Genomic DNA, 26,022 nt, shown 5'->3' with positions numbered 1-26,022 from the left:
CTAGAGCTCTACCACTTGAGCTTCAGCACCATTTCCAGCTTTTTTCTATGTATGTGGTACCGAGGAATCGAACCTGGGTCTTCGTGCATGCTAGGCAAGCACTCTACCACTAGACCAAACTCCCGGCCCCTCTTTCTTTTTTTTAAATAGAGATTTTAGCTCTTTATTGCTCTATCCATAGTCCATACTCCAACAAACAGAAATCTGAGCATAACATCCATGTTTTTCTCCACATTCTCCTCTGAAACCATGGGGAGAGATATGTTTCTCTTTTCCTTTTGATGTTCTCAGTAATGTGCAGAGTTCAAAATATTGGCTTTTATTTAAAATAAAAGGAAACTAGGCAAGCAATGTTAAACATGTAGAATTGTCAGGAAGGAACCTTAGGTTCATCACACATCAATTCTCTTAGGGAAGGGGGAGTCATGGTTATGGTGATTAATTTCAGTTATGTTGTTACAGACAGTAAAGATGCTGGGGATGTAGCTCAGTGGAATGATTGTTTTTCTTGAGTGATATTGAAGCAATTATAGATGGTTGAGATGTTCCAGAAATAGTTTCATGTGTCCATCACCCAGTTTTCCTCATGCCAACATTCTAATGTATTACGCAAATATGCCAGTTTCTTTTTTTGGCATCTTCTGGCATTCTTTTTTTGTCACCGCACTAAAAGTACATTTTCCCCAATATACTTTTTTTATAGAATTATTTCTCCTGAGGTAAGAAGAAATTTAGGTGTGTTTTTAGAGAGTCATTTAAATTGATAACATGAACATTGTACAGTGATTCCCCCCCATCCCTCGTGCTTGTACTGAGGCTTGAAATTGGGGCTTTTTTTTTTTTTTTGCCAGTCTTCGGCCTTGAACTCAGGGCCTGAGCACTGTCCTTGGGCTTTCTCAAGGCTAGAGCTCTACCACTTGAGCCACAGCACCATTTCTGGCTTTTTCTATGTATATGTGGTACTGAGGAATTGAACGCCGGTTTTCGTGCATGCTGGGCAAGCATTCTACCACTATGCCGAACTCTCTGTTCCCTGGCCCCGAGCTTCTTTTGCTTAAGGATAGCTAGCACTCTACCATTTGAACCATAGCTCCACTTCTGGCTTTTTTTTTTTTTTTTAAAGTTTGTCCAAGCTGGTTGCCAGTGGCTTATGCCACCTAGCTACTCAGGAGGCTGAGGTCTTAGGATCACAGTTCAAAGCCAAGCTAGGTACAAAAGTCCCTGAGAATTTTAACCTCCAGAAAATGGGAAGTGGCTCAAGTGGTAGCACACTAGCCTTACGCTAAAGAGCTCAGGGACAGCACTCAGGCCAAGAGTTCAACCGCCATGACTGACCAAAAAAAAAAAAGTTTGTAAGTTTGTCCAGCCAGGTGTGGTAGAGCATGCCCATAATCCCAGCACGAGGGAGACTGAGTCTGTGCTACATAGTAAAACCCTGTGGCCACCTGCTCTCCATACCCCATTGTTTTTTTCAACAATGTTCTGCTGTAAATATTTTGGAAGAAGCAATAAAACTGCAGGAACGAACAGGGAATTCTGTGGTTATCTACTTTGTAGATTAGTAAATAGCATTTGCTCTATTTTCTAAGTATGCATATCTATCTATCTTGTTGTTTGAAATCTTCAGTCATTGTGAAACTTAACCATTTATTTATTTTTTGTCTGTCAATCCTGGGGCTTGAATTCAGGGCCTGAGAGCTGTCTTTGAGCTTCTCTGTGCTCAAAGCTACCACTTGAGCTTCGGCTTTTTCTGTTTATGTGGTACTGAGGAATTGAACCCAGGGCTTCATGCATACTAGGCAAGCACTCTGACACTAAACCACATTCCCAGATCCGAAACTTAACCTTTATAAATACATATTTTGGTAAATACATGTCTCAAAAATGATTCATTTCTGTACAACTGGTGTACCATCATTATAACTTGGAAAATTAATAAAAATTCCTCATACCAATTAGTAACCAGAATATGTTCACTTTTCTCCACCTTTAAAAAAATAACTATATAGTAGTGGTTTTTCCAAGTGGAATTTGGTTCATTGAATTTTATCATGGTATCTTTTTCTGTGTGCTGGTCCTGGGGCTTGAACAAAGGGCCTAGGTGTTATCCCTGAAGTTTTTTGCCGAAGAGTTGCTGGCTACCACTTGAGCCATAGCTCCACTTCTGTCATTTTTTAGTTGGAAGGAAGAGTCTCAATAGACTTCCCTGCCTTCATTGGCTTTGAATTGAGAGCGTTAGATGTCAGGTTCTTGAGTGGCTAGGATTATAGCATGAGCCTTTGGTGCCTGATGATGGTATCATTTTAATAACATACTTGCAACTTTTTCTTGTGCCATATGTAATTCTTGGGCTCCTGAGCTCATGCTTTTCTGCCCCTCAACCTTCCCAGTGCTGGTGTAGCATGGCAGTTGCTTCATTAACTTTTACTTAATCTACATATAATATTGTTTTATTGTCAGTGATGTGTGTATTTTGATGAATTCCTAGTATTTCTGTAGGCCTCACATAATCTTACTCTCGTGCATGATTTAGGTTCATTTTGTAAATGTTTTGATTTGGACAGTATTGTCAGCCTCCTACAGTATGTGGCATCTTGACTTCAAAAGATTTGAAAGTGGGAGCCTGGAGTTTGGCCTAGTGGTAGAGTGCTTGCCTAGCATGCATGAAGACCAGGGTTTGATTCCTTGGTAGCACATACATAGAAAAGCCGGAAGTGGTGCTGTGGCTCAAGTGGTAGAGCATCAGCCTTGAGGAAAAAGCCCAAGGACAGTGCTCAGGCCCTGAGTTGAAGCCCCAGGACTGACTCCCCTGTCTGCCTTCGCCCCCCCCAAAAAAAGATTGGGAGTGATAGGGCAGGTTATGTACTTGTTAGTCTTATACGAATATTTGGAGGAGACCTTTTTTTTTTCAAGAGATGATTGGTTGGTGAAGGTTTCAGCCTTGTCAGTTTTTTGTCTCCTTATGCAGCTTCTTTGTTGTGAGAATGAGGAAGTGAGAACATTGTTAGTACACGTTACCTTGTATGATTGTTGAATTGGCTGGTCAGTTTTGAGTATATACACAAGTGGCTTTCGGGGGAGGGGGGGATTGTGGGACTTGAATTCTGGGCCTGGGTGCTGTCCCTGAGCTCTTCAGCTCAAAGTTACTGCCTTACCCCTTGGCCTGGGCATTGTCCTGGAGCTCTTCAGCTCAAGGCCACTGCCCTACCCCTTTAGCCATAGCACCACTTCCGGTTTTCTAGTAATTGATTGGAGATAAGAATCTCAGACTTTTTAGGGCCCAGGCTGGCTTTGAACCCTGATCCTCGGATCTCAGCCTCCTGAGTAGCTAGGTTTACAGGCTTGAACCACTGCGCCAGGCACAAGTATGGCTTATTTTGTTTATAGATAAGGATCGGAACTTACTTCAAGCAAAAATTTAATATTCAGAAAAGTTTAATATTTGAGGAGCTTGTAAATAAGTTATTTGAAATAGATATAAAGTTTATAGGTATTGATAATACAGTCTGCTTTTTTGTGAATGATCAGGGCCTGCTGCATGCTAAACAAATCCTCCACCACTGAGTTGCACTTCAGCTGCATAGCGCAACTAAAGGAAGCTAGAGAGGAAGGTATCAAAGGAACACAATTACTGAGTCTTTGATCAACAAGAAAGGAAATGCTATGATTGTCTATGATCATCATCCTGATTTTTTTTTTTACTTGCTGAATAATAAACCACCTGTCAACAATGGGTAAAAAGAACATATTTTTGTTATTATTTCATTCTGGGGATTTATAATGCTCAGCTAGATTATATTTTGAGTTTCTTATGTAATTACAACCATATGGTAGTTGGAGTAATGTAGAATACTAGTATTTGGAATTACTGAGGTTCCTCAGGCACTTTTGTATGTTTGTGTGGTCTTTTGGGACTGGAGGCATCAAAGCACCTAGACTTTTTTTTTTTTTGGCCAATCCTGGGCTTGGGTTCAGGGCCTGAGCACTGTCCTGGGGCTTTCTCAAGGCTAGAGCTCTATCACTTGAGCCACAGCACCACTTCTGGCTTTTTTTTTTCTATGTATGTGTTATAGAGGAATTGAACCCCGGGTCTTTGTGCATCCTAGGCAAACACTCTACCACTAGGCCAAACTCCTGGCCCCAAAGCACTTTTTATGTGACAACTCCGAGTTTCAAAGGCCCAAGAAAGAGGTTGACTGGCTTGCCTTCAGAATCATGTGACATCATTCTTGCTTCATGCTCCTTTTGAGAAGCAAGTCCCAAGCCCAAATTACAGAGAAGAGTAATTATAATGTACATCTTGATGACAATAGTGCCAAAGACTTTCTAAGTCACCATTAAGAAAGATGATAAACTAACAACAGTAAAGATTTGGGGGCCATGAAAAGACTGATGCCATGTGAAAATGGAAATGTGTGAAGGCTTGACATTTATGGCACTAGACATTTTACTAAGGTGTAATTATTAATGAGCCTAGAATTTCTAGACAGAAATATTGAACTTGACAGTTCAACAGTTTAGCATTACAGAAGCCCTAAAAAGCACATAGACAATAATTACAAGGGAGATCAGCGTCTTTCCTTTTTGTTGTTGTTTTTATCATCACTGGTATTATTCCTATAGTTAGGTGGTTGATCCAAATGCATCATTTAGGAAATGTAAACATGTGCTCTGAGACTTAAGTTGAAATGCAGACTAGTGATTAGATTTTTTTACTTTGTCCTCACTCTTTTGATGTATTTATCTATGAAATGATATTTTCTTTAGATAAAAACAATTTGATTTCATCATCCTTTTTGATTAGTCAGTTTTAGGACTGACTTTTTTTTGTGTTTTCTTAGATATATCTGTCCTGACCTGAACTGACTAGGCATTACTGTTTCTATGTTAGGTTTTTTTTTTTTTTGTTTTTTGTTTTTTGCCAGTCCTGGGCTTGAGCTCAGGGCCTGAGCACTGTCCTTGGACTTTCTCAAGGCTAGAGCTCTACCACTTGAGCCTCAGTACCACTTCTGGCTTTTTTCTAAGTATGTGGTACCGAGGAATCGAACCCGGGTCTTTATGCATGCTAGGCAAGCACTTTAACCACTAGGCCAAACTCCTGGTCCTCTATGTTTTTAAAATCATTTGGCTGCCTACTTGTGTGCTAGCTGTTGATTTGGGGTATGTGGTGATATTCAGAAGAAATACAGTAAGTTTTCAAAAGGTGAGGTGGGAATGTTATTGTTGAAACAAATGTGTAACTTGCCATTTTGATTGAAATGAAGAAGGCATCTGTTTATTAGAAATAGGGCACGAGGTATCTAGTTGGCAGAAAAGAAAGAAGCATGCATAGACTCTATAGATTTGATCCTGATAGCACTGCTAAAAACAAAAATAGTTTATTAGAAATAGGCTTTATTACATAGCCTTGCCTGAAAGGAGGGAGTATATTTGATATTATTTGTGGTAAGTTTTGAAAGTGGTGTTAGTGATGTGTCATTTTTCTTGGAGTTTTGCAGTTTATTTAATGGAATTGTAGTAACCATTGTGTGATTATTAAAAGACCTTATAGTTTGCATGCACACTGATCTTTGTTATATTGGTACCCCTCCTCTCCTTTCCCATTATTAATCATAGTGATGCTGAACTATTTCTATTTTTATGTATTTAGATGAGAAAGATTATGAACAGTTCCTCTCTGTTTTTGCATAATATATAGCACCATTAGTCAGTCCATGTAAGATTTACTATTTAGAATACCCAACTGTCAAAAGTTTTGTGATAGGCCTTATTTTATAATTGAGGATCTTACTGTATACTTTGGAAAATAAGACTGAAATGTAAAAGATAGAATTGGAATTCAGGCATAACATTTCATTTATTTTATGCTTTTGTGTGTATGCTGGTCCTAGGGCACTCGCCTGAGCTTTTATGCCCAAGGCTGGTTCTCTTCCACCTTTGCTAGCCCCCCTTGTGGCTTTTTTTTTTTGAGATAAGAGTCTCAGGGACTTTCCAGGAGCCTTGGCTTTTTAGCCTTCTGAGTAGCTAGGATTACAGATGTGAGCTACCACACTTAGTCAGACTTAACATCTCAAAGCAATAAATGATCAGTTGCAGAGTTGAATAGAATTGTTGAGACATCTGGAGTAGGTCAGAAGAGACATTTCTCACTAGACTGTAATAGCCTATTAAAATACTTTTTGTACCTACAGTATTTGGTAGTAACTTGGGTAGAGAAGTTTGTTTCTGTTGTTGTTTTTGTTTTGTTTTGTTTTTGCAAGGCCTGGGCACTGTCCTTGGATACTTTTTGCTCAAGGCTAGGGCTGCCACTTGAGCCACAGCTCCACTTCCAGATTTTTCTGTGTATGTGGTACTGAGGAATAGAACCCAGGGCTTCGAGCATGCTAGGCAAGCACTTTATCCCTAGGCTATGCTCCTGGCCCGAGTAGTTTTAAATATTTGAATTTGCAGAAGTGGAAATTACTAGGATTTTGATAGTTACCATGGTGTTAAATAATAATCATCATCATTATTGATTATTATTGCCAATTCTAGGGCTTGAACTCAGAGCCTGAGCACTGTCCATGAGCTTCTTTTTCTCTCTACCACTTCAGCTATGGTGCAGCTTCAGCCTTTTCTATTTATGTAGTTCAGAGGAATTGAACTCAGGGCTTCATGCATGCTAGGCAAGAACACTACCACTAACCCACCTTCCCAGTCTTTATTTGTGTGTGTGTGTGTGTGTGTGTGTGTGTGTGTGTGTGTGTGTGTGTGTGTGTGTGTGTGTGTGTGTGTGTGTGTGTGTGTGTGTGTGTGTGTGTGTGTGTGTGTGTGTGTGTTGGGGCTTGAACTTGAGGCCAGGGTGCTGTTCCTCAGCATCTTTGTGCTCAAGTGCTCTACCACTTGAGCTATGGCACCACTTTCAGCTTTTTTGAGTATTTTTTTGAAGACAAGAGTTTCATGGGGACTTTCCTGCCTGGACTGGCTTTGAACCATGATCCTCAGATCTTAGCCTACTGCGTAGCTAGGATTACAGGCATGAGCCACTGGTGCCCGGCTAAAAAAATTCTTAAGAATAAATTTTAGGTTCTTACTATGTTCTTGTGGTTTAAAATTTATAAATTAAATTGCTGTGAAGTCTTTCTTCTCTGTTCTTTCAACTTTCCTTTCTGATAACTTTATTAATAAGATGCTTCCTTCTGGAGATATTTCATATATGTACTAATATTCAGCCAAGATACAAATCATTGGTTTCCCTCCCTCCCTCCAATGATTTAGTAGGTTTGTATGGGGCATCTGAATATGCCTTTTAAACGTTCAAAGCTTTTATGATGGAGTAGAATTATGGAATTTTTTTCATTACTTTTAAAACATGTTACTCATTTTTTCCTAAAACAGTTTTGTTAACCATGATAATCATTTTGGGTAGAAATGGAAACTTTCTGGGCTGCTTAGATATCTGGATGCAAGGTTACAAATGCTAATGATTGGGCAAAACAAATGAACAGAATTTAATATGTATATTTTGTATTATACTTAGTTTGGCTCAGCATTGGCTGTTAAAGTATTTTATTACATTATTTACCAATAAAGCTGTCTAACAAGTAGACTTTGGGTAGTTTGCCCTTAAAGCATGTTGTCAGTTGACAACATATATGTACGCTGGTTGCACGTAAATAAGATTTCATCTGTGTGTTTCCTCTTCCCTTTGCTTCTACCTTCTTATTTTTCATATTTCTCTCAGTATTAACCCAGATTAAACTACAGGACAGGAAGAGCAGACTAGGAGAATATCTCACAATTTATAAAGGATTGCGTGATCTTCCTGTCTGTTCAATTCTTTCTCGGGCTTGTTATTAAAAGAGTGTAAAAAAAAGTTCCTCATAAGAGCTGGTCATGGTGGCTCATTCCTGTAATCTAAACTACTTCGGAGACTTCATCTCACTCAATAAAAGAAAATTAGGGACTGGGAGTGTGGCCTAGTGGTAGAGTGCTTACCTAGCATGAATGAAACCTTGGGTTCGATTCCTTGGTACCATATGCACAGAAAAAAAAGAAGTGGTGCTGTTGTTCAGGTGGTAGAGTGCTAGCCTTGAGAAGGCCCAACAACAGTGTCCAGATCCTGAGTTTAAGCCCCAGGACTGGGGCTAGATGTGACTCTGAGCGCTTGTCACCTCAACTATACAGGTGAGAAATGTAAATAGGATCACAATCCAGGCTTGCTCAGGCAAAAAATGTGACCTTGTGGCTGGGAGTGTGGCCTTGTGGAAGAGTGCCTGCCTAGCACACAAAAAGCCCTGGATTTGAGTCCTTGATACCTCATATACAGAAAAAGCCAGAAGTGGTGCTGTGGTTCAAATGGTAGAGCTCTAGTCTTGAGAAAGCCCAAGGACAGAGCTTAGGCCTTGAGTTCAAGCCCTAGGAATGGCAAAAAATAAATAACTAAATTGTGATCTTATTTATAAAATACTAGAGCAGAACGGGCTGGAGCTGTGGCTCCAGAATTAAAACCCCAGTATTCTCCCCCCCCCCCACCTCATAGTCTCAAAATAGTAGTCAGGAGCTGAGCATTTAAAGTTCTTTTAAAAGTGAATATAAAAAGAAAAAAAACCCCTGAAACTTAACTATTTTGCGGCCAGTGTAGGGATTAGGGCTAAGACATGAATATCCATTTCTTCCTTAACCAGTTTATAGTTATGATGCATTAGCTATATGACAAAATTTTAAAATTTTTGATTTTATTGTTATAGAGGTGATATACAGAGGGATTACAGTTACATAAGTCAGGTAATGAATACATTTCTTTTGGACAGTGTGCAGCAGGGTTTATACGTTAACAAAACACAGAGTTTGTTGGGCAGTGAAGGAGACAAATATTTCATTGGACAAATAATAACAGTTGAAGAAGTGCTGTGGAGGAAGGAGGTTCTGGGTATAATTGAGTTCAGACCACAGCCTAATTAATCCTAGACTGAGTTAAAGTTTCCTAGTAGCTGGTTATGCAGAAAGCCATGGAGGTGTAGTTGTTAGGACAGGCTGGGGAACAGATATGTTTTGTTTTTGTTTTTTTAAAAAAAGGGAGAGCCTGGGAGTTTGGCCTAGTGGTAGGGTGCTTGCCTAGCATGCCCAAAGACCTGGATTCTATTCCTCAGTACTACATACATAGAAAAATGTCAGAAGTGGTAGATCTCTACCCTTGGGAAAGCCTAAGAACAGTGCTCAAGCCCTGAGTTCAAGCCCCAGGACTGGCAGAACAAAACAAAACAAAAAACAACACCACAACTAAAAACTTATTAAGCTGGGTGCAGTGGCTCACACCTGTAATCCTAGCTACTCAGGAGGCTGAGATCTGCTCATTGTGGTTCAAAGCCAGCCCAGGTACTAGTCTGTGGGATTCTTATCTCCAATTAACTACTAGAAAACTGGAAATGGCACTGTCGCTTGAGGCACTGTCGCTTGAGGGCCGCAGCTGAAAAGCTCAGGGATAGCACCCAGGCCCCAGAGTTCAAGTCCCATAACAACAACAACAACAACAATAAAAATACATATGTATATATATATGAATGAGAGTTAGTTTGCTAGGACAATTTAGTTAAGGAATTGTGACAGGATAGGGATCTTTGGAGAATAGGCTGTTTACTGAAAATGCGATTAAGAGGTACATTGTAAGGACAAAAAGAAAATCTCTGTGAGACAAATTCATACACAAGAACTAAGAGTTTCAGTACATTTACAGATTTTTGGGGGGGAGGGGGGCTTGAACTCTGGGCCTGGGTGCTGTCCTTGAGTTCTTCAGCTCAAGGCTACTGTCTTATCCTTGAGCCTCAGCCCTACTTCCGTTTTCTAGAGGTTAATTGGAGTCTCAGGTTCTTTTGTGCCTGGGTTGGCTTTGAACCTTGATCCTCAGATCTCAGCCTCCTGAGTAGCTAGGATTTACAGGTGTGAGCCTCTGAGCTTGGCTATATTTACAGATTTCTATTTCCAAAGAATTCCCAGACTTAACAGTTATTCTCTGGATCTTCTGGATTCTTACCAGATCACAGGATTCAGATTGGGCTTTATTTAGTTGGGCTGTCAGACTTGGCAGATTCTGAAGGTTGAAGTATGTGTAGCATGCTATCCAAGGATGAAAAATATAGTTCAAGAGTATTGATAATGGCTGTGATTTATCCTGTATTTAAGTGCTTGGTTCTTTCCAAGGTATATTACAAAGTTACCTTTTTGGGAGGAGGAGGTGCTTGGCCCTGAGACTTCAACTCAAGTCCTAGGTGCTGGTCCTTATCTTTTTTTTCCTGAAGGATAACACTCGGCCGCTTAAGCCACAGTTCCACTTCTGGGTTTTTTGGTGGTTAATTGGAGATGAGTTTCACAGACATTTCCTGCCCAGATTGACTTGAATTATGATTCTCAGATTTCAACCTCCTAAGAACCATCTACACCCAGCCCACAAAATTTATCTTTGTTGTATAGGCCAGAGAAGGATGGAAAGTGCATACTGGCAGTTCTGTTTCCATTTAACTGAGAAACGTAAACTCCAAGGAGGTGGACTGAGCCAGATGGCAGTAGGGAGGGACCCATTGTTTTGTTTGACACTTGTGCACTTTTAGTTGACTATAATACCCCTCACTAGAATGTAGGTGTCGTTCCTGGGGTTGGGGTGGAGATAGCACCTTTGGACCTATATGGCAGATCAGCTGCAATTCTCATCTTTGTTAAGTGCAATAAGTCTTAGTCAGAGAAACTCTTCAGAATCTAGTGACATCAAGGTCTGTGTTAGGTAGATAACCTTTTATAGAAAAATAGATTTCATTACAGCTATTTTATTTGTGTATAGTTCTCTATCAAAAGATTGAAGTGTTTGTGCAGTTATCTCATGAAGCATTTTGTTTGTAGAGCTGAAAGTGGGTTTATAATGATTTGAATACATTATCTGCCTTTGGCAGATATTTGATGTGAATGAAGTTAAAGGTATTCACAGTGTAGATTTGGCATAAAGGTGAAGAAATGCCAAATGTTTCTCTTGAAATTTTGGCTGGTGTTACCCTTTTGTGTGGGTGTTGAGAGCTCTAAAGACATCTTACCCAGTTAGCACAGTTAGATTCATGCATGCATATATAGTTTTCCTGTTAAAATGAAGCTAGATGAGACAGGAAGGCTTAAGGAAGTTAACAAGAATTATGCATAAAAGACCGTGCCTTTTATCTTTTCCTACCAAACTTTCTTGTCCATTTGGCATGTGTATTTTGCATTTCCTGTTTTGAATGAAAACAACATGGCTGATTTTGCTTCAAAGGAAAATGGCTTTTTCTTTTTTCTAAGAGATGTATTTTGTAAATGGCATAGTAGTTTGGGATTTTGTCTTTCACTTTTATTATGAAAAATCTCATTCATGATGTTATATATTAATAGGAATTTACAGGTTGGGGGATGAATTATTTGTAGGCATAACAACTTTTCTTTTTCATAGCAGATTTTTCTTAGAATTTGGATTTTCCATTTTATTCTATTTTTAAATTTTATTTTATTGTCAGGTGATGTATAGAGGGGTTACTGCGGAAGGTAGTGAGTACATTACTTCTTGAACATTTGTTTCCCCTTCCCATGTTTTTCTTCCATTTTCAGATTTTGCCATTTTATTTTAACAAATCTTTTGAAGTTTCAATCAAAAGCTATTTTGGGGGAATAGGTTAAAAGGTTCAGATTTAGAACTTATCACTTTTTAAATTTATAATATTTATTTAGAACTTAGCGGGTTTTTTGGGGGTCAGTCATGGACTTGAACTCTGGGCCTGTGTGCTGCCCTTGAGCTCTTCAGCTCCAGGCTACCGCCCTACTTCTTGAGCTACAGTGCCACTTCTGGTTTTCCTGGTGGTTAATTATAGGTAAGAGTTTCACTGATTTTAGTGTCTTGGCTGGCTTTGCACCTCCATCATCAGCCTCCCAAGCAGAATTACCGGTGTGAGCCACCTTTCCCAGCCTTAAATCCAATCCATCTTTGAAGGTAAATTCCAGTATCATTTAGGGTAAAGCAAAGACTCAATGTAAGTTATTTCCTGCTATCTTTATAAGTATTTAAGTAAGTAGAAGTCCTCTGTATGTATGTAGTACAGAACAATTTAAGAGGCTGATTAATTTTTTTCTTTTTTTTTTTTCTTTTTTTTTTGCCAGTCCTGGCCTTGAGCTCAGGGCCTGAGCATGTCCTTGGACTTTCTCAAGGCTAGAGCTCTACCCCTTGAGCCTCAGCACCACTTCCGGCTTTTTTCTATGTATGTGGTACCAAGGAATTGAACCCGGGTCTTCGTGCATGCTAGGCAAGCACTTTAACCACTAGGCCAAACTCCCGGCCCTGATTAATTTTTTTCTGTACAAAAGCCATACTTTATGTGACTTGTAGTTAAAGTCAGATGTTTGTTACTATTAAGCACGCTTTCTTTGATTAAGCAACAAATAGGAAGAATTTCTATTGCTAATTTGGACATTGTCAAGCTAAAGGAAACAAAAATGTGATTAAGCTGGTGACTGAGCAAAGACTGTCTTTTTTTTTTTTTAATTGTATTTTATTGTCAGTGATGTAAAGAGTTCAAGTTACATTTGTCAGGTAGTGGATACATTACTTCTTGAACATTGATACCCCTTCCAATGTTTTTCTCCTGGTGTCCTTCCTCCCACCCCTCCCAATCATCTTGTTTTCCCCCTTCCCTATTTAAATAAACAAGTATGCCAGGTACCAGAGTCAGATACAATGACAATATGAAATAAATCATAAAACAAAACCAAAAACAAAATAAGCCAAAAACAAAAAAGAAGGAGGGGGGTGGGAAGAGAGAGAGAGAGAGGGATGTATATGCTGAAATCTAATTACAGGACTGATTTGATTACTCGTCAGTATGGAAACACTTTTTCAGTGAGTGGAGGAGTAATCCTACATTAACTGTCCCTAAACCAGAAGCATCTAAGAGTCATCACTAGGATATATGTTTAGTTGCTAGATACTAGTTTTTAAGAGGCGCTAGAAGTCTGAAAATTATTTATGAAATACCCAATTTTGAATGTTGACCAAAAATGTTAAAAAAATTTTGGAAATACCATATGGTTCTAGTATATCTGTAAGCTGGCAATTTGTGTCTTCTGTTTAACTCCTTGGTCCGTCCGTCCTTCCTTCCTTCCTTCCTTCCTTCCTTCCTTCCTTCCTTCCTTCCCCTCTCTTTTTTTTTCTCTGTTCCCTTTTCCCCTTTTTTCCTTTCTTTTTGGATGCGTTTAAACTTAAACTCAGGGTCATAAGTACTTCCTTTTCCTAGGCTGGTGGTCTGTCTGATCCATGTAAGTCCATACATCTTGCAGAGGTTTGTGTGTTCCTGCAGCTTGCCCCACTTCTGTTGAAAGGCATTAGTTGTTAATATAACTTGTATAAATTTTTAAACATTTTTTAGGGGGTGTTAGTACTGGGGATTGAACTCAGGACCTCAAATTCTTGCTTGGCTTTTTGGCACAAGGCTGGCGCTCTCATCGCTCGAGCCACACCTCTACTCCTGGCACTTCTTTTTTCCTGGTTTATTGGACATGAATCTGATTTGTCTGTGGAGCCTGGTTTGAACTGTGATCTTAGATCTCAGCCTCTTGAGTAGGTAGGATTAGAGGTATGAGCCACCAGCACCTGGTTTGAAAAAATTCATTCATAGGTTTTCAGATTCTACATTGCAGCCAACCTTTAAGAAACATTTTTTAAAATTTTGGTGTATGACAGAGTAATTTGAAAAGCACATTAAAAATATACAATGACCTTATTTTGGTTAGTATTTTTTGGCTGTTGTAGTAAGAAAAACAATAGTATTTCCTCAGTTTAGATCTAGTACTGAATATTGTAATGGCACTGTTCATCAGAAAGCACAGCAGTGTGGTCTGCAGATCCAGGAGGTCCATGAGACTATTACAGGGGTTCTGAGGTTAGAGCTATGTTCACACTGCAGTATTGAAGGCCAACTTTTTAGTGACTTTGACCTTTGTGTTATGGTTTTAAAGAAGTTGTTGGGGACTGGGAATGTGGCTTAGTGGTAGAATGCTTGCTTAGCATGCATGAAGCCCTGGTTGGATTCCTAAGTATCATATAAATGGAAAAAGCCAGAAGTGGCACTGTGGCTCAAGTGGTAGAGTGCTAGCCTTGAGCAAAAGCAGCTGAGGAACAGTGCCTAGGGCCTGAGTTCAAGCCCCATAATAAAGCTCACACCTGGAATCCTAGCTACTCAGGAGGTTGGGATCTGAGGATTGTGGTTCAAAGCCAGCCTCTTGTCTCCAGCTAACCACCAGAAAACTGGAATTGGTGCTGTGGCTCAAGTGGTAGAGTGTTATCCTTGAGCTGAAGAGCTCAGAGACAGCGCCTAGGCTCAGAGTTCAAGCCCCATGACTGACCCTCCCCCCAAACAAAAAAAATGCTCAATAAAGCTGTAAAAATTGTCAGTGTAAGTCTGCCTGTGAGTAGGTCATTTTAACACTCAGTGTGACACAATAAAAAGATCCCTAGTTGTCTAGAAGAAAGTTTTTTAGTTGCTGGTTCATGGAAACTTTATTTGAAAGAGTTAATGACAAATTGTCAGTCTTAGGTGCTTAAGTTTTATTTTTAAGGACAGTCACTAATGAAAACAACTGATGGTATATTTGAGCTTTTAGGCAGATATTTCAAGTTCTTCAAAAACTTGAGAAATCTGTGTTCATGGCAGGTTTGACATTGTAGATTGGTGATATTGAATACAATCTTGAATATCTGTGGATATGCTCTTATAGTAGAATAATGCATGAGTAAAAGATTTATTCAGAATTCATTGAGAAATTATTTTACTAAATTTTGATGTGTAGACAGAAATACAAATGACTAGAATATAAAGTGGAAGTAATGATCTGATAGTAATAACTGTAAGTTCTAATTCTGTATAAATATTTCACACACATACACATTTCCATTCTCCATGGATCCATTTGCATATCGTACATTTATAAGAATTTTGGGACTCCAAGACATGTGAAAGGGTATCAATGTATGTGAATTAATGCACCTTCTATCTGGCAAATATCATGTAACCCTTTTATTAATTACAATAAAAAAAAAGAAAAAAAAGAATTTTGGGACTGTGAAGGGCCAGAGAAAATTTACACTGATGAGAATGTAGCTCTGGAGTAGATTAGCTGGAAGAAAACCCTGGTATACTTTTCAGATGTGATTCAAGGCAGTATGGTTTTTTTTTGGGGGGGGGGATTAGAAAATTATTTGACTAGTTAGTAAGAACCATTTTTGTTCTTGAGTTCTTATTTGCTAGCATTTTAATATCTTCCAAACTTATTTATAATTTTGTAAATAATAATCAACTGAAATGATATTTGGAGTCCAGGAATAAGAATTTAATTGCTTCATTATTACTCAGTTTTGTAAAAAAACAAAAACAAAACATTCCACAAATCTGTACACATTCCCAACCTGTTATTTTGTGAAAACTCTAGAGATAGCTTTGGACTAGTAAAAAAATGAATGGGAAGCCAGGTGCGGTGTTTCACACCTGTAATCCTAGCTACTCAGGAGGCGGAATTCTGAGAATCCCAGTTCAAAGCCAGCCCCAGCACTAAATTCTGGGAGACTCTTATCTTTATTTTATTTATTTATTTATTTATTTTTTTTTTTTTTTTTGCCAGTCCTGGGCTTGAGCTCAGGGCCTGAGCACTGTCCTTGGACTTTCTCAAGGCTAGAGCTCTACCACTTGAGCCTCAGCACCACTTCCGGCTTTTTTCTATGTATGTGGTACCGAGGAATCGAACCCCGGTCTTCATGCATGCTAGGCAAGCACTTTAACCACTAGGCCAAACTCCCGGCCCTGAGACTCTTATCTTTAATTAACGATTAGAAAATGGGAAGTGTTGCTGTAGCCCCAGGGATAGGGCAGTAGTCTTGATTGTTCAAGCCCTATGATCAGGAAGTTCAAGCCCCATTATTGGGAAGGGGGGATTGGAGGGGGGAGTTGGGCAATGGGGTTAGTTGTATTCTAGTGAGTGATCTACTTTGTCACTACTGTGGCTTTTGGGGATTAAACCCTAAAACCTTTATCCTTTCTCTGCACTGTGCATTTTGGTGAAAAGTTTTGCAAATTACTCATAATAAATGTGGGTTCAGTAAAGAAGGTGTTTTCTGCCTCAAGGTTACTGTTAGTCTTTGAATAGGCGCCATTTTGTCTTTGATTTTAGTCTGCTTTCTCCTACAAGCTGATGTTCCACAGTGCATTCCTGTTACGTTTAATCTTGACTTGAAATATAGAAGTGTACTTTGTAAAGAAGCAAACTAGAATTTGGTAGAAAACCCCAACCCATCAGGACAAATAAAACATGTTTTGTTAATGAAAGTAACACGGGATTACAAAAATAAAATTGCATTATTGTATTATGTACTATAAATAAGACATGATCAGATGTTCTTTGGTAGGATAAAGTTACCAGTGAATATCTGTACTTAACAGACATTAGACCATAATTTGAAAGTTCTTGTAGTCATTCAATGCAGGTTAGTGTCAGGCAGTTAAAATTCAAGTTTTTTTTTTTTTTTTTCTCCTTTTTTTGCCAGTCCTGGGCTCTGGGTATGAGCACTGTCCTTGGACTTTTCTATGTATGTGGTACCGAGGAATCGAACCCGGGTCTTCATGCATGCTAGGCAAGCATTCTACCACTAGGCCAAATTCCCAGCCCTAAAATTCAAGTTTGCAAGCAAACTTGAACAGAGTTGAATAGAGGATAGAGCTTACAGGATAAATTAAAATTGATTCATATTTAGAGCCTCTTGAAATAAATAATTATTTACCAAGGGTGTATGATTTGGGGGCATCTTTCTATTTTGCCATTTTTTAAAGCAAAGTTTGGGAAGTAGGGCTGTGGCTCAAGGGATAGGGCTGTAGCCTTGAGTTGAAGAGTTCAGGGACAGCGCCCAGGCCCAGAGTTCAAGCTCCATGACCCAACAAAGAAAAAGAAGAGAGCAAAGTTCATGCTCACCCATCCCCAACTGTATTCTAAAATTCTGATTATAGAAGCATTATTTCTGAAGAGGTTTGGAAATATCAGGTGGATTTTTAAGTGACTTGTTGGGAAAATTAAACTTTAAAGGGTGTGACTCACATCTGCAATCCTAGCTGCTCAGGAGGCTGAAATCTGACAAAGTTCAAAGCCAGCCTAGGCACTAAAGTCTAAAGTCTGTGAGACTCTTATCTCCAATTAACCACCAGGAAACCGGAAGTGGTGCTGTGGCTCAAAGGTTAGGGCCATAGCCTTGAGCTGAAAGAGCTCAGGGACAACACCCAGGCCCAGAGTTCAAGGCCCACAACTGATCCAAAAAAAAAAAAAAAAAGAAAGAATGTGGCTTTATACCTGGGGTTCATACCTATAATCCTAGCTACTCAGGAGGCTGAGATCTGAGAATTGTGATTTGAAGCCAGCCCAGTATGAGATTTCAATTAACTACCAGAAAAGCTGAAAGTGGAGCTGTGGCTCTACTAATAAATAGAGTGCCAGTTTTGAGCAAAAAAACAGACCAGGGATGATGCCCAGGCTCTGAATTCTAGCCAGGGCCAGCACACACATATACACTCAAAAAATGTTTGAATTACTTCCTTAGGTTTAATTTAGCTGACTATCACAGTACTTTATGTTAATTTCTTGAAGGAAACAGCAAAATCATAACCACTAATATGTATTAATATGTCTTTGTTACATGGTCCTTTGAGATTTTTCCAACCACGTTTGATATTCCTAGAAATGGGGCTATTAGCCTTAATTTTTACTAAGGGGCAGTGAGACTATTCAGTTTTGTGACCTAAGACACTTGTTGAGGCTGTGATTGATTAGGCTTTTGGAATTTTTCCCCATTATAATAAATTCTTAAGAGCTCTGTTTCAAGATTTTTATTGTATGATATCCATAGATATTCAAGAATTTGTTTTGACATAGATAGTGGGTTTGTTTTTAATCTATCCATTGATTGGGCATTGATTCAAGTACCAACTGTACTGACTTGCAAAAACTCTAGACTATTAATTTCTTTAAATACATAGTGGGACTAACACAATTATTGTTAATGAAGTTGCCAGTGGTTAAAAAAAGAAGTGAAAGTCTGCTTGTGATCTTTTTGGAACAAAAGCAAAACAATATAAAAAAAAACTTGCCATAGCAATGGTTTTTATATGCTAATATTGGAAATCACCCAAATGTTACAGTTACAGTGCTTGTTAGGAAACAATTTGCTTACAAAAGATTTGAACATGTGTTTTATTAATTTTTTTTAAGGTTACGAGAAGTTTCAGAGAAACTGAACAAATATAATTTAAACAGGTAAGAATATTAAGATATTTTTTTAAAAAAATAAGACAGCTTAAATATAGACTTTTCAGTCCTGTTGATTGAACCCAGGCCTTTGTGCACGGTAGGTAAATGTAAATTATTCACTGAATTATATTCTTAATTTATGATAGCTTTATTCTGACAACAAAGGAATTTTATCGAAAACCAATTTGAATTCTAGTTTCCAATCATACTGGTTTTTATACCATCTAGCATACCATGGAGCTGTAGTGATTATGGGGATACAATTATTTTTAATTATTGCTTTAAAACATGTAGATTAAAAAAATAGATTTTACCAACTTTTTTCTTTTGCTAGTGGTATTTAAGAAGCTCCTAAAATGTGTTTACCATTTAAGAAGTAATTTTAGTTGGGTGCTGCTTGTAGCTCATGTATACAATCCTAACTTTTTAGGAGGTTGAAATTTGAGGTTTGTGGTTTAGAGCTAGATTGCTCAGGAAAGTTTGAGAGACTCTTTATCTCCAAATAACCACCTAAAAGGTGGGAGTAGAGCTTAGGGCATAAGAGTTCAGAGACAGCATAAGCCCCAGCACCAGCATACACCAAAACGATTTTACTTACATATTTTGTTGTTGTTGTTCTGCAGCCATCCCCCTTTGAATGTATTGGAGCAGGCTACTATTAAACAGTGTGTGGTGGGACCAAATCATGCTGCTTTTCTTCTTGAGGTAAGGTACTTATTCAGAGTAAAGAAATAAAAACCAGTTAAAGTACAAATGTGCATTTCTTCTACTGATTGATTGATTGTTGATCATGAGTCATGAGGCTTGAACTTGGCCTGGGCACTGTCCTGAGCTTCTTTGTGCTCAAGACTGGTGAGCTACCAGTTGAGTCACAACACCATTTCTGGTTTTTGAGTTGGAGATTTTAGAAATTGTTTAGCCTGCTCCAGCTGCTTCAAACTACAATTCTCAGATCTCAGCCTCCTAAGTAGCTGGGATTACAGGCATGAGCCACCAACACTCAGCTTATGTCTTTTAACTAAAGAAAACAGGAGGTACTTTAGAAGAGTTCCTTCCAAAATCACCTATTTCCCTTTCCTTTTTATTCAAATTCTTTGGCCTAGATTGGCTTAAATGATTTACTTGGGCTTGAAAGTAATGAATAATAGATGGAGAGGATACTGAAGTCCAATTGTTTCTTTACCCTGGATTCTGTGAAATTGAGATGCTTTGAATTTTCTTTTTCTTGGCAATATATGTATATACTAATTCCCAAAGTCAGATTTGACACATTTTGTTGTCTTCTCAGTTCACAATAGATGGGTGAAGCCTATGCTTGTTTTGTACGTTCAGATTTTAATGCATATTTATTTGCTTTTAGGATGGTAGAGTTTGCAGAATTGGTTTTTCAGTACAGCCAGATAGATTGGAATTGGGAAAACCTGATAATAATGATGGGTAAGACATTGTTTTTTGTGTGCTTGTTTTTTATTTATATGTAACTATATTTCATTTCATGTTTATTAGCTTACATTAATTGTGCAGGGAGTGATTTATTTTATTGTTACCTTTCAACATGCATTTACAATATGTTCCAATCAATTTAACACCCTCTATCGCCCTGTCGCTTTGTCTCTCTTCCCAAAACAAGTGTGCATGTGTGTGTGTGCGTGTGTGTGCACGTGTGTGTGTGTGTCTGTGCGCGTGTGTGTATATGTATTTATTTATTTTATGGGTTTAAACTTAGCCTGGGCACTGTCCCTGAGCTCTTCAGCTCAAGGCTACTTCCCTACCCTTGAGCCAAGCCCCACCTCTGTTTTCTAGAGGTTAGTTGGAGATAAGAGTCTCAAGTCCTTTTGTCCTCAGGCAGGCTTTGAACCTTGCTCCTTGGAGAGCCTCCTGAGTAGCTAGGATTACAGGTGTAAGCTACTGCACCCTGCTCAACAGGTTTTATTGTTACAGTTTTATATAGTTGCAATCACCAATTTTAACTGTGTTGGACTGCCTTCATCCTCTTTGTTAGACCAATCCCCTCTGGTTAGTACTTACAGAAGTCTGTTTCCCTCCCTATTCATCCATTCCTCCATTGATCAGAAGCTTTCATTGAGATTTAAGTGTGTGTGGGGTGGGGGGCGGTACTTCTAGGGCTTGAACTCAGTGCCTGGGTACTATCCTTGATCTTTCTCTAGGTTAAGTGCTCTTATCACTTGAGTCACAGCACCACTTCTGGCTTTTTTTGTGCATGCAGTACTGAGGAATTGAACCCAGGGCTTTGTGCATGTTAGACAAACACTCTGCCACTAGACAGACCTATTACTTTGTTTTTTAAAATGCTTCTTTCAAATATACTTACATTACATTACAAAATTATTCACTTTTTTATCAGAACTTATTTTCAAAATGATTCACTTCCCTCTTCCCCCTCTTCAGATTAGTTCATTGTTTGATTTATGGTCTTTGTTTATCCATGTAAATGTGTGCATATTTTCATAAAAGTATTAAATAAGGTGCTGGGAGCATGGCCTAGTGGTAACTTGCTCACCTAGCTAGCATGCACGAATTCCTGGGTTTGCTTCCCTGGAACCACATACACAGAAAAAGCCAGAAGTGGTACTGTGGCTCAAGTGACAGAGTGCTAGCCTTGAGCAAAAAGTGCCCAAGGACAGTGCCCAGACCCTGAGTTCAAGCCCCAGGACTGGTTAAAAAGAAAAAAGAAAAGCCAAGTTTTTCTCTTGGTCACACTCAATTAAAAAAAAAAAATACATAACAGTTGGAGGTTTAAATAACAGTGTAATGGTTAGTTTGCATTTTAATTATTAATCAAGCAATGATTTATAGACAAAAGGTTAACTTTAAAATTAAAAGAATTAATTTTCACTTGACTGGAATATGCTATCAAAAGAATGATTTTACATATTTTGTTTTTAAATAAGGTTTATTTTGTATAGATTTTTTTTGAGCTTGAACTCAGTGCCTGTCTCTGAGCTTCTTGAACCACAGTGCCACTCCTGGCTTTTTTCTATTAGTATAGTAATAAGGGATCAAACTGTGACTTCATGCATGCTAGGCAGGTATTCTACCACTGAGGTACATTTTGAGCATCTAGGAAAAAAAATTTTTTTTTAAAGATGAGAGTCTTCCTATGTTGTTCAGCCGGGTCTTGAACCACATGGGTTTTAGCGATCCTTTGAACATTAGCTTCCCAAGTAGCTAGAAATGCCAGCATGTACCAGCTGACTGAAATGATTTCCCACATTCTTTCCTTTTATTATTTCCAAATTGAATAACTCACTTTGGAAGCATAATTTTTGTTGTTGCTGTTGTTTTGCCCGTCCTGGGGACTAAACTTAAGGACTGAGCACTGTCCTTGGGATTTCCTCAAGGCTACAGCTCTACCACTTGAACCACAGCGCCACTGCCAACTTGTATGTATGTGGTACTGAGGAATGGAGCCCAGGTCTTCGGGCATATGCTAGGCAAGCACTCTACCACTAGGCCAAACTCCTGGCCCCTGTTTGTATTTTTTTTTTTTTTTTTGCCAGTCCTGGGCTTGAGCTCAGGGCCTGAGCACTGTCCTTGGACTTTCTCAAGGCTAGAGCTCTACCACTTGAGCCTCAGCACCACTTCCGGCTTTTTTCTATGTATGTGGTACCAAGGAATCGAACCCGGGTCTTCATGCATGCTAGGCAAGCACTTTAACCACTAGGCCAAACTCCCGGCCCATGTTTGTATTTTTTAAACCACATTTTGGTCTTTAAAATTTTTATCATGTATATCATATATACATTATATATGTATATTATATATAAATATAATGTAAAAAGGTTACTAGGTGCTGCACTCTGGTGGCTCATTCCTGTAATCTTAGCTACTCAGGAGGCTGAGATCTGAGGATTGAAATTCAGTACCAACCAGCCTGGGCATGAAAGTCAAATTAACCACCAGAAAACCAGAAGTGGTGCTGTGGCTCAAGTGGTATAGCACTTGCCTTAGCTGAAGAGTAGAGGGATAGCACCCAGGCCCAAAGTTCAAGTACCACAACCCACCAATAGAAGAAGAAGAAGAAAGGTATTAGGTTGCATGCAAAAAGTTTGACTTGATTGCTTCTAAGGAAAAAATGATTAATTTTAAAATCTAAAGAACAGTTTACTATTCATTTATAGTTGAAATGCTAACATAGTTTGAAGTAGAAGAATGCTGAAAGAATGTTTTAAAGGCTACAAAGTTGATGAGTGTATTCTAGAGTAGCAAGGTCCGGAATTGTAGATTTGATTCTCAGCAGCTTAGAACTGTTCTGTGATTATTCTTTCTCTTGGATCTTCCCTAGGTCAAAGTTGAACTGCAACTCAGGAGCAGGGAGGACTTCGAGGCCTGGTAGAACAAGTGACTCCCCGTGGTTTCTCTCAGGGTCTGAAACACTGGGCAGGCTAGCAGGCAACACCTTGGGGTAAGTTTGTGTACAGATGAAGGCACCCACTGTTCTGTATTCATCTTCAGTGCCTGCTTGCCTACCTGCCTACCTGCCTACCTGCCTACCTGCCTACCTGCCTACCTGCCTACCTGCCTACCTGCCTTCCTGCCTGCCTGCCTGCCTGCCTTCCTGCCTTCCTGCCTGCCTGCCTGCCTGCCTTCCTTCCTTCCTTCCTTCCTTTCTTCCTTTTCCTTTTTCCTTCCCCTCCCTTCTTTCCTCCCCTCCCTTCTTTCCTCCTCTTCCTCTCCCTTTACTCTTCCCCTCCCCCTCCACTCTCTCCCCTCTCTTCCCCCACCTCCACCCTTTCTTTGTCTTGTCAGTCCTGGGGACTGAACTCAGGGCCTGAGCACTGTCCTTGGGCTTTCCTCAAGGCTAATGCTCTACCAGTTGAGCCATACCTCCACTTCCAGCTTTTCTATATATGTGGCACCGAGGAATCAAACCTGGGTCTTGGGCATGCTAGGCACCAAGATCTTTTTTAACTTGAATAAATTGTTATAATATAGTTGGCTAATGAATTGGAGGGGGGGTACTCTTAAGGAATTGTACAAAGGGGTTACAATTCTATACAATGTGTACAATGCTTTTTGGACAATATCATCCCTTTCCTTAATTTCCCATACTTGTTACCCATAAGTTGCATGAAAATCCATAATTTTTTGAGACAGACATGAGTACCTTACCTCTAATTCTAGCTACACAGGAAGCTAAGATCTAAGGATTATGATTTGAAGCCAATTTACATAGAAAAGTCTGTGAGACGTTATCTCTGATTAACTGTAAAAAAAAGCCAGAAGTGAAGGAGATACGCTTGAAGTGGTAGAGTGCTAGCTTTCAGAGAAAAGGCTAAGAGTGCAGAGCCTTTCTGTTACTACTACAGAAAACATCATTTGAACAAATAATGAATCATAACTGAGAAGAATAAAGACTTTTAAGTGACCATTTTCAAGAATGGTTTAAAAGGCTAATTTTATACATTTCCCGAATATTTAGAAGTCGCTGGAGTTCTGGAGTTGGTGGAAGTGGAGGAGGGTCCTCTGGGAGGTCATCAGCTGGAGCTCGAGATTCCCGGCGGCAGACTCGAGTCATTCGAACCGGGCGTGATAGAGGGTCTGGACTTTTAGGCAGTCAGCCTCAGCCAGTGATTCCAGCATCTGTCATTCCAGAGGAGCTGATCTCACAGGTATGGCACTTATTTTAATTTTAATATTATTTTAATATACTATTTTAATATTAAGTCAAGACTCTACGACAACTTGAAACTTCACTGATTGAGGTAAAGTTTCCACACGGCATGACTCATTATGTGTGGAAGCATTTCTTTTTTTCTTGTATTACTATCTCCTCCCCCCCTTCTCCTCCCCCCTTTCTCCTCCTTCTTTCTTCTTCCTCCTCCTCCTCTTTTTTTTTTTGCAGTCCTGGATCTTGAACTCAGAGCCTGGGTTCTATCTCTGAATCTCTCTGTGCTCAAGGTTCTTCCCCTTGAGCCACAGTGCTGTTCCAACCTTTTCTGTACTAAGGAATCAAATCCAGGGCTTCATGCATGCTGGGCAATCACTCTACCACTAAGTCACGTTCCCAGCCTAGAAAGCTGATTCTGATAAAGAATTTAAAAAATTATGCCACTGTGTTTTGATGGATTGGTTGATTGATTTGTTGGTCATGGGGCTTGAACTTGGGGCCTTAGTGTTGTACCTGAGTTCTTGCTCAAGGCTAGTGCTCTACCACTTTGAGCCACTGTGCCACTTCTGGTTTTCTGGTAGTTAATTGGAGAGAATCTCATGGTCTTTCCTGTTTGGGCTGGCTTCTAACTGTGATCCTCAGATTTTAGCCACATGAGTAACTGAATAAAGGCATGAGCTACCAGCATGTGGCAATTTGGGTTTCTTTTGTGTGTGCTTATACTCTGGTTTGAACTCAGGGTCTGGATGCTTTCCCTTACCTTTCTTTGCTCAAAGCTAAGACCCTTTCATTTTCAGCCACACACAACTCCACTACTGGCATTTTGGTAATTTAGTTAAGAGCCTCCCAGTTTTTTCATGATTCTCAGATACAAGCTTCTGAGTAACTAGGATTATAGGTGTGAGCCACCTGTGACACAGGCTCAGTTATAGTGTCTATCTCTATTTCTGTTCCTTTTTTTTTTTTTTTTTTTTGGTAGTTCTTGGGGCTTGATCTCAAGTCATTGAACTTTTGCCCATGGTGTGTGCTTTACCCTCTAAGCCAGGCCTCCACTTTCCTACTTTTTTCTTGCAGGCCCAAGTTGTCTTACAAGGCAAATCCAGAAGTGTTATTATTCGAGAATTACAGCGAACGAATCTTGATGTAAACCTTGCTGTAAATAATTTGCTTAGCCGGGATGATGAAGATGGAGATGATGGAGATGATACAGCCAGTGAATCTTACTTACCTGGAGGTTGGTCCCTGTTATGTTACATTTTCTCATTCCTTGATTCCTTGTTTGAGGAATGCAGTGTTTATCTGTAGCTGACAGGTGATCCTGGAATGTTGCATTTTGTAAGTAGGTAGCAACTGGATTGCATTTAGATTTTGACTTTATCATCTTTGTGTTACAGATATTATATTTTAAAAAGTAAATCTTGTTTTCTGTGATAATAACTTGAGCATGTAGCAGTTAGGTATTTGCTGATCTTTAAAGTCTGTGTTAATGAAATGTTATTTTCTAGTTTCTGTTTTTGCTTAGATAGCATGTGTTGTTTGTTTTGATGTTTCTTCATTTTAGAAATCTTTTTAAATCTGATTTATAGATGTTATAACCTTTACTTATTTTTGCTTGTAGAAGATCTTATGTCTCTTCTCGATGCTGATATTCATTCTGCTCATCCAAGTGTCATTATTGATGCAGATGCCATGTTTTCTGAGGACATTAGCTATTTTGGTTACCCTTCTTTTCGTCGTTCATCACTTTCCAGGCTAGGCTCATCTCGAGGTAATTTTGTATTTATTTATTTATTTTACTGTTGAAGGATAGTGATGGCCTCACTGTACTTGTATATTAAACTAGACAATCTTTTAAGTGTTTTGTAGTGCTTTGACTTTGAAGCTTCTTGTTTTTATTTTTTGAAAAGCTAAATATTTAAGAGGTGGTCTTATATTGTAGAATGGATAATAAGAGTTACCTAACTATAAATTAAGAAGATGGATTCTGAACTAAAAGCAGAATTTATTTCCAAGGACATGCAGCATTCAGAAAACAAGTCTTTGATTAAAATAATCGAATGGTTTTA

General features: G+C 39.1%; 1 protein-coding gene across 6 annotated transcripts in view; it reads left to right on the top strand.

Moving 5' to 3' along the window:
* The window catches only part of Ubr5 (ubiquitin protein ligase E3 component n-recognin 5), a 118,416-nt gene that overhangs the window by 14,915 nt on the left and 77,479 nt on the right, over positions 1-26,022 (top strand). For all 6 annotated transcript variants that reach the window (XM_090339165.1, XM_090339163.1, XM_090339164.1 and 3 more), the window contains exons 2-8: positions 18,286-18,330; positions 18,948-19,029; positions 19,685-19,761; positions 22,631-22,750; positions 23,768-23,957; positions 25,031-25,190; positions 25,575-25,724. In XM_090339165.1, the coding sequence (XP_090195291.1) occupies positions 18,286-18,330; positions 18,948-19,029; positions 19,685-19,761; positions 22,631-22,750; positions 23,768-23,957; positions 25,031-25,190; positions 25,575-25,724 (824 nt within the window). The remainder of the gene's footprint in view (positions 1-18,285; positions 18,331-18,947; positions 19,030-19,684; positions 19,762-22,630; positions 22,751-23,767; positions 23,958-25,030; positions 25,191-25,574; positions 25,725-26,022) is intronic.

Source organism: Megascapheus bottae, chromosome 9 (genome assembly GCF_031878675.1).
Source record: "Megascapheus bottae isolate mThoBot1 chromosome 9, mThoBot2.hap1, whole genome shotgun sequence".
Lineage (NCBI taxonomy): Eukaryota > Metazoa > Chordata > Mammalia > Rodentia > Geomyidae > Megascapheus > Megascapheus bottae.
Note: the sequence above shows the minus strand (reverse complement) of the source record. Positions and strands in the feature narration are given on the sequence as shown.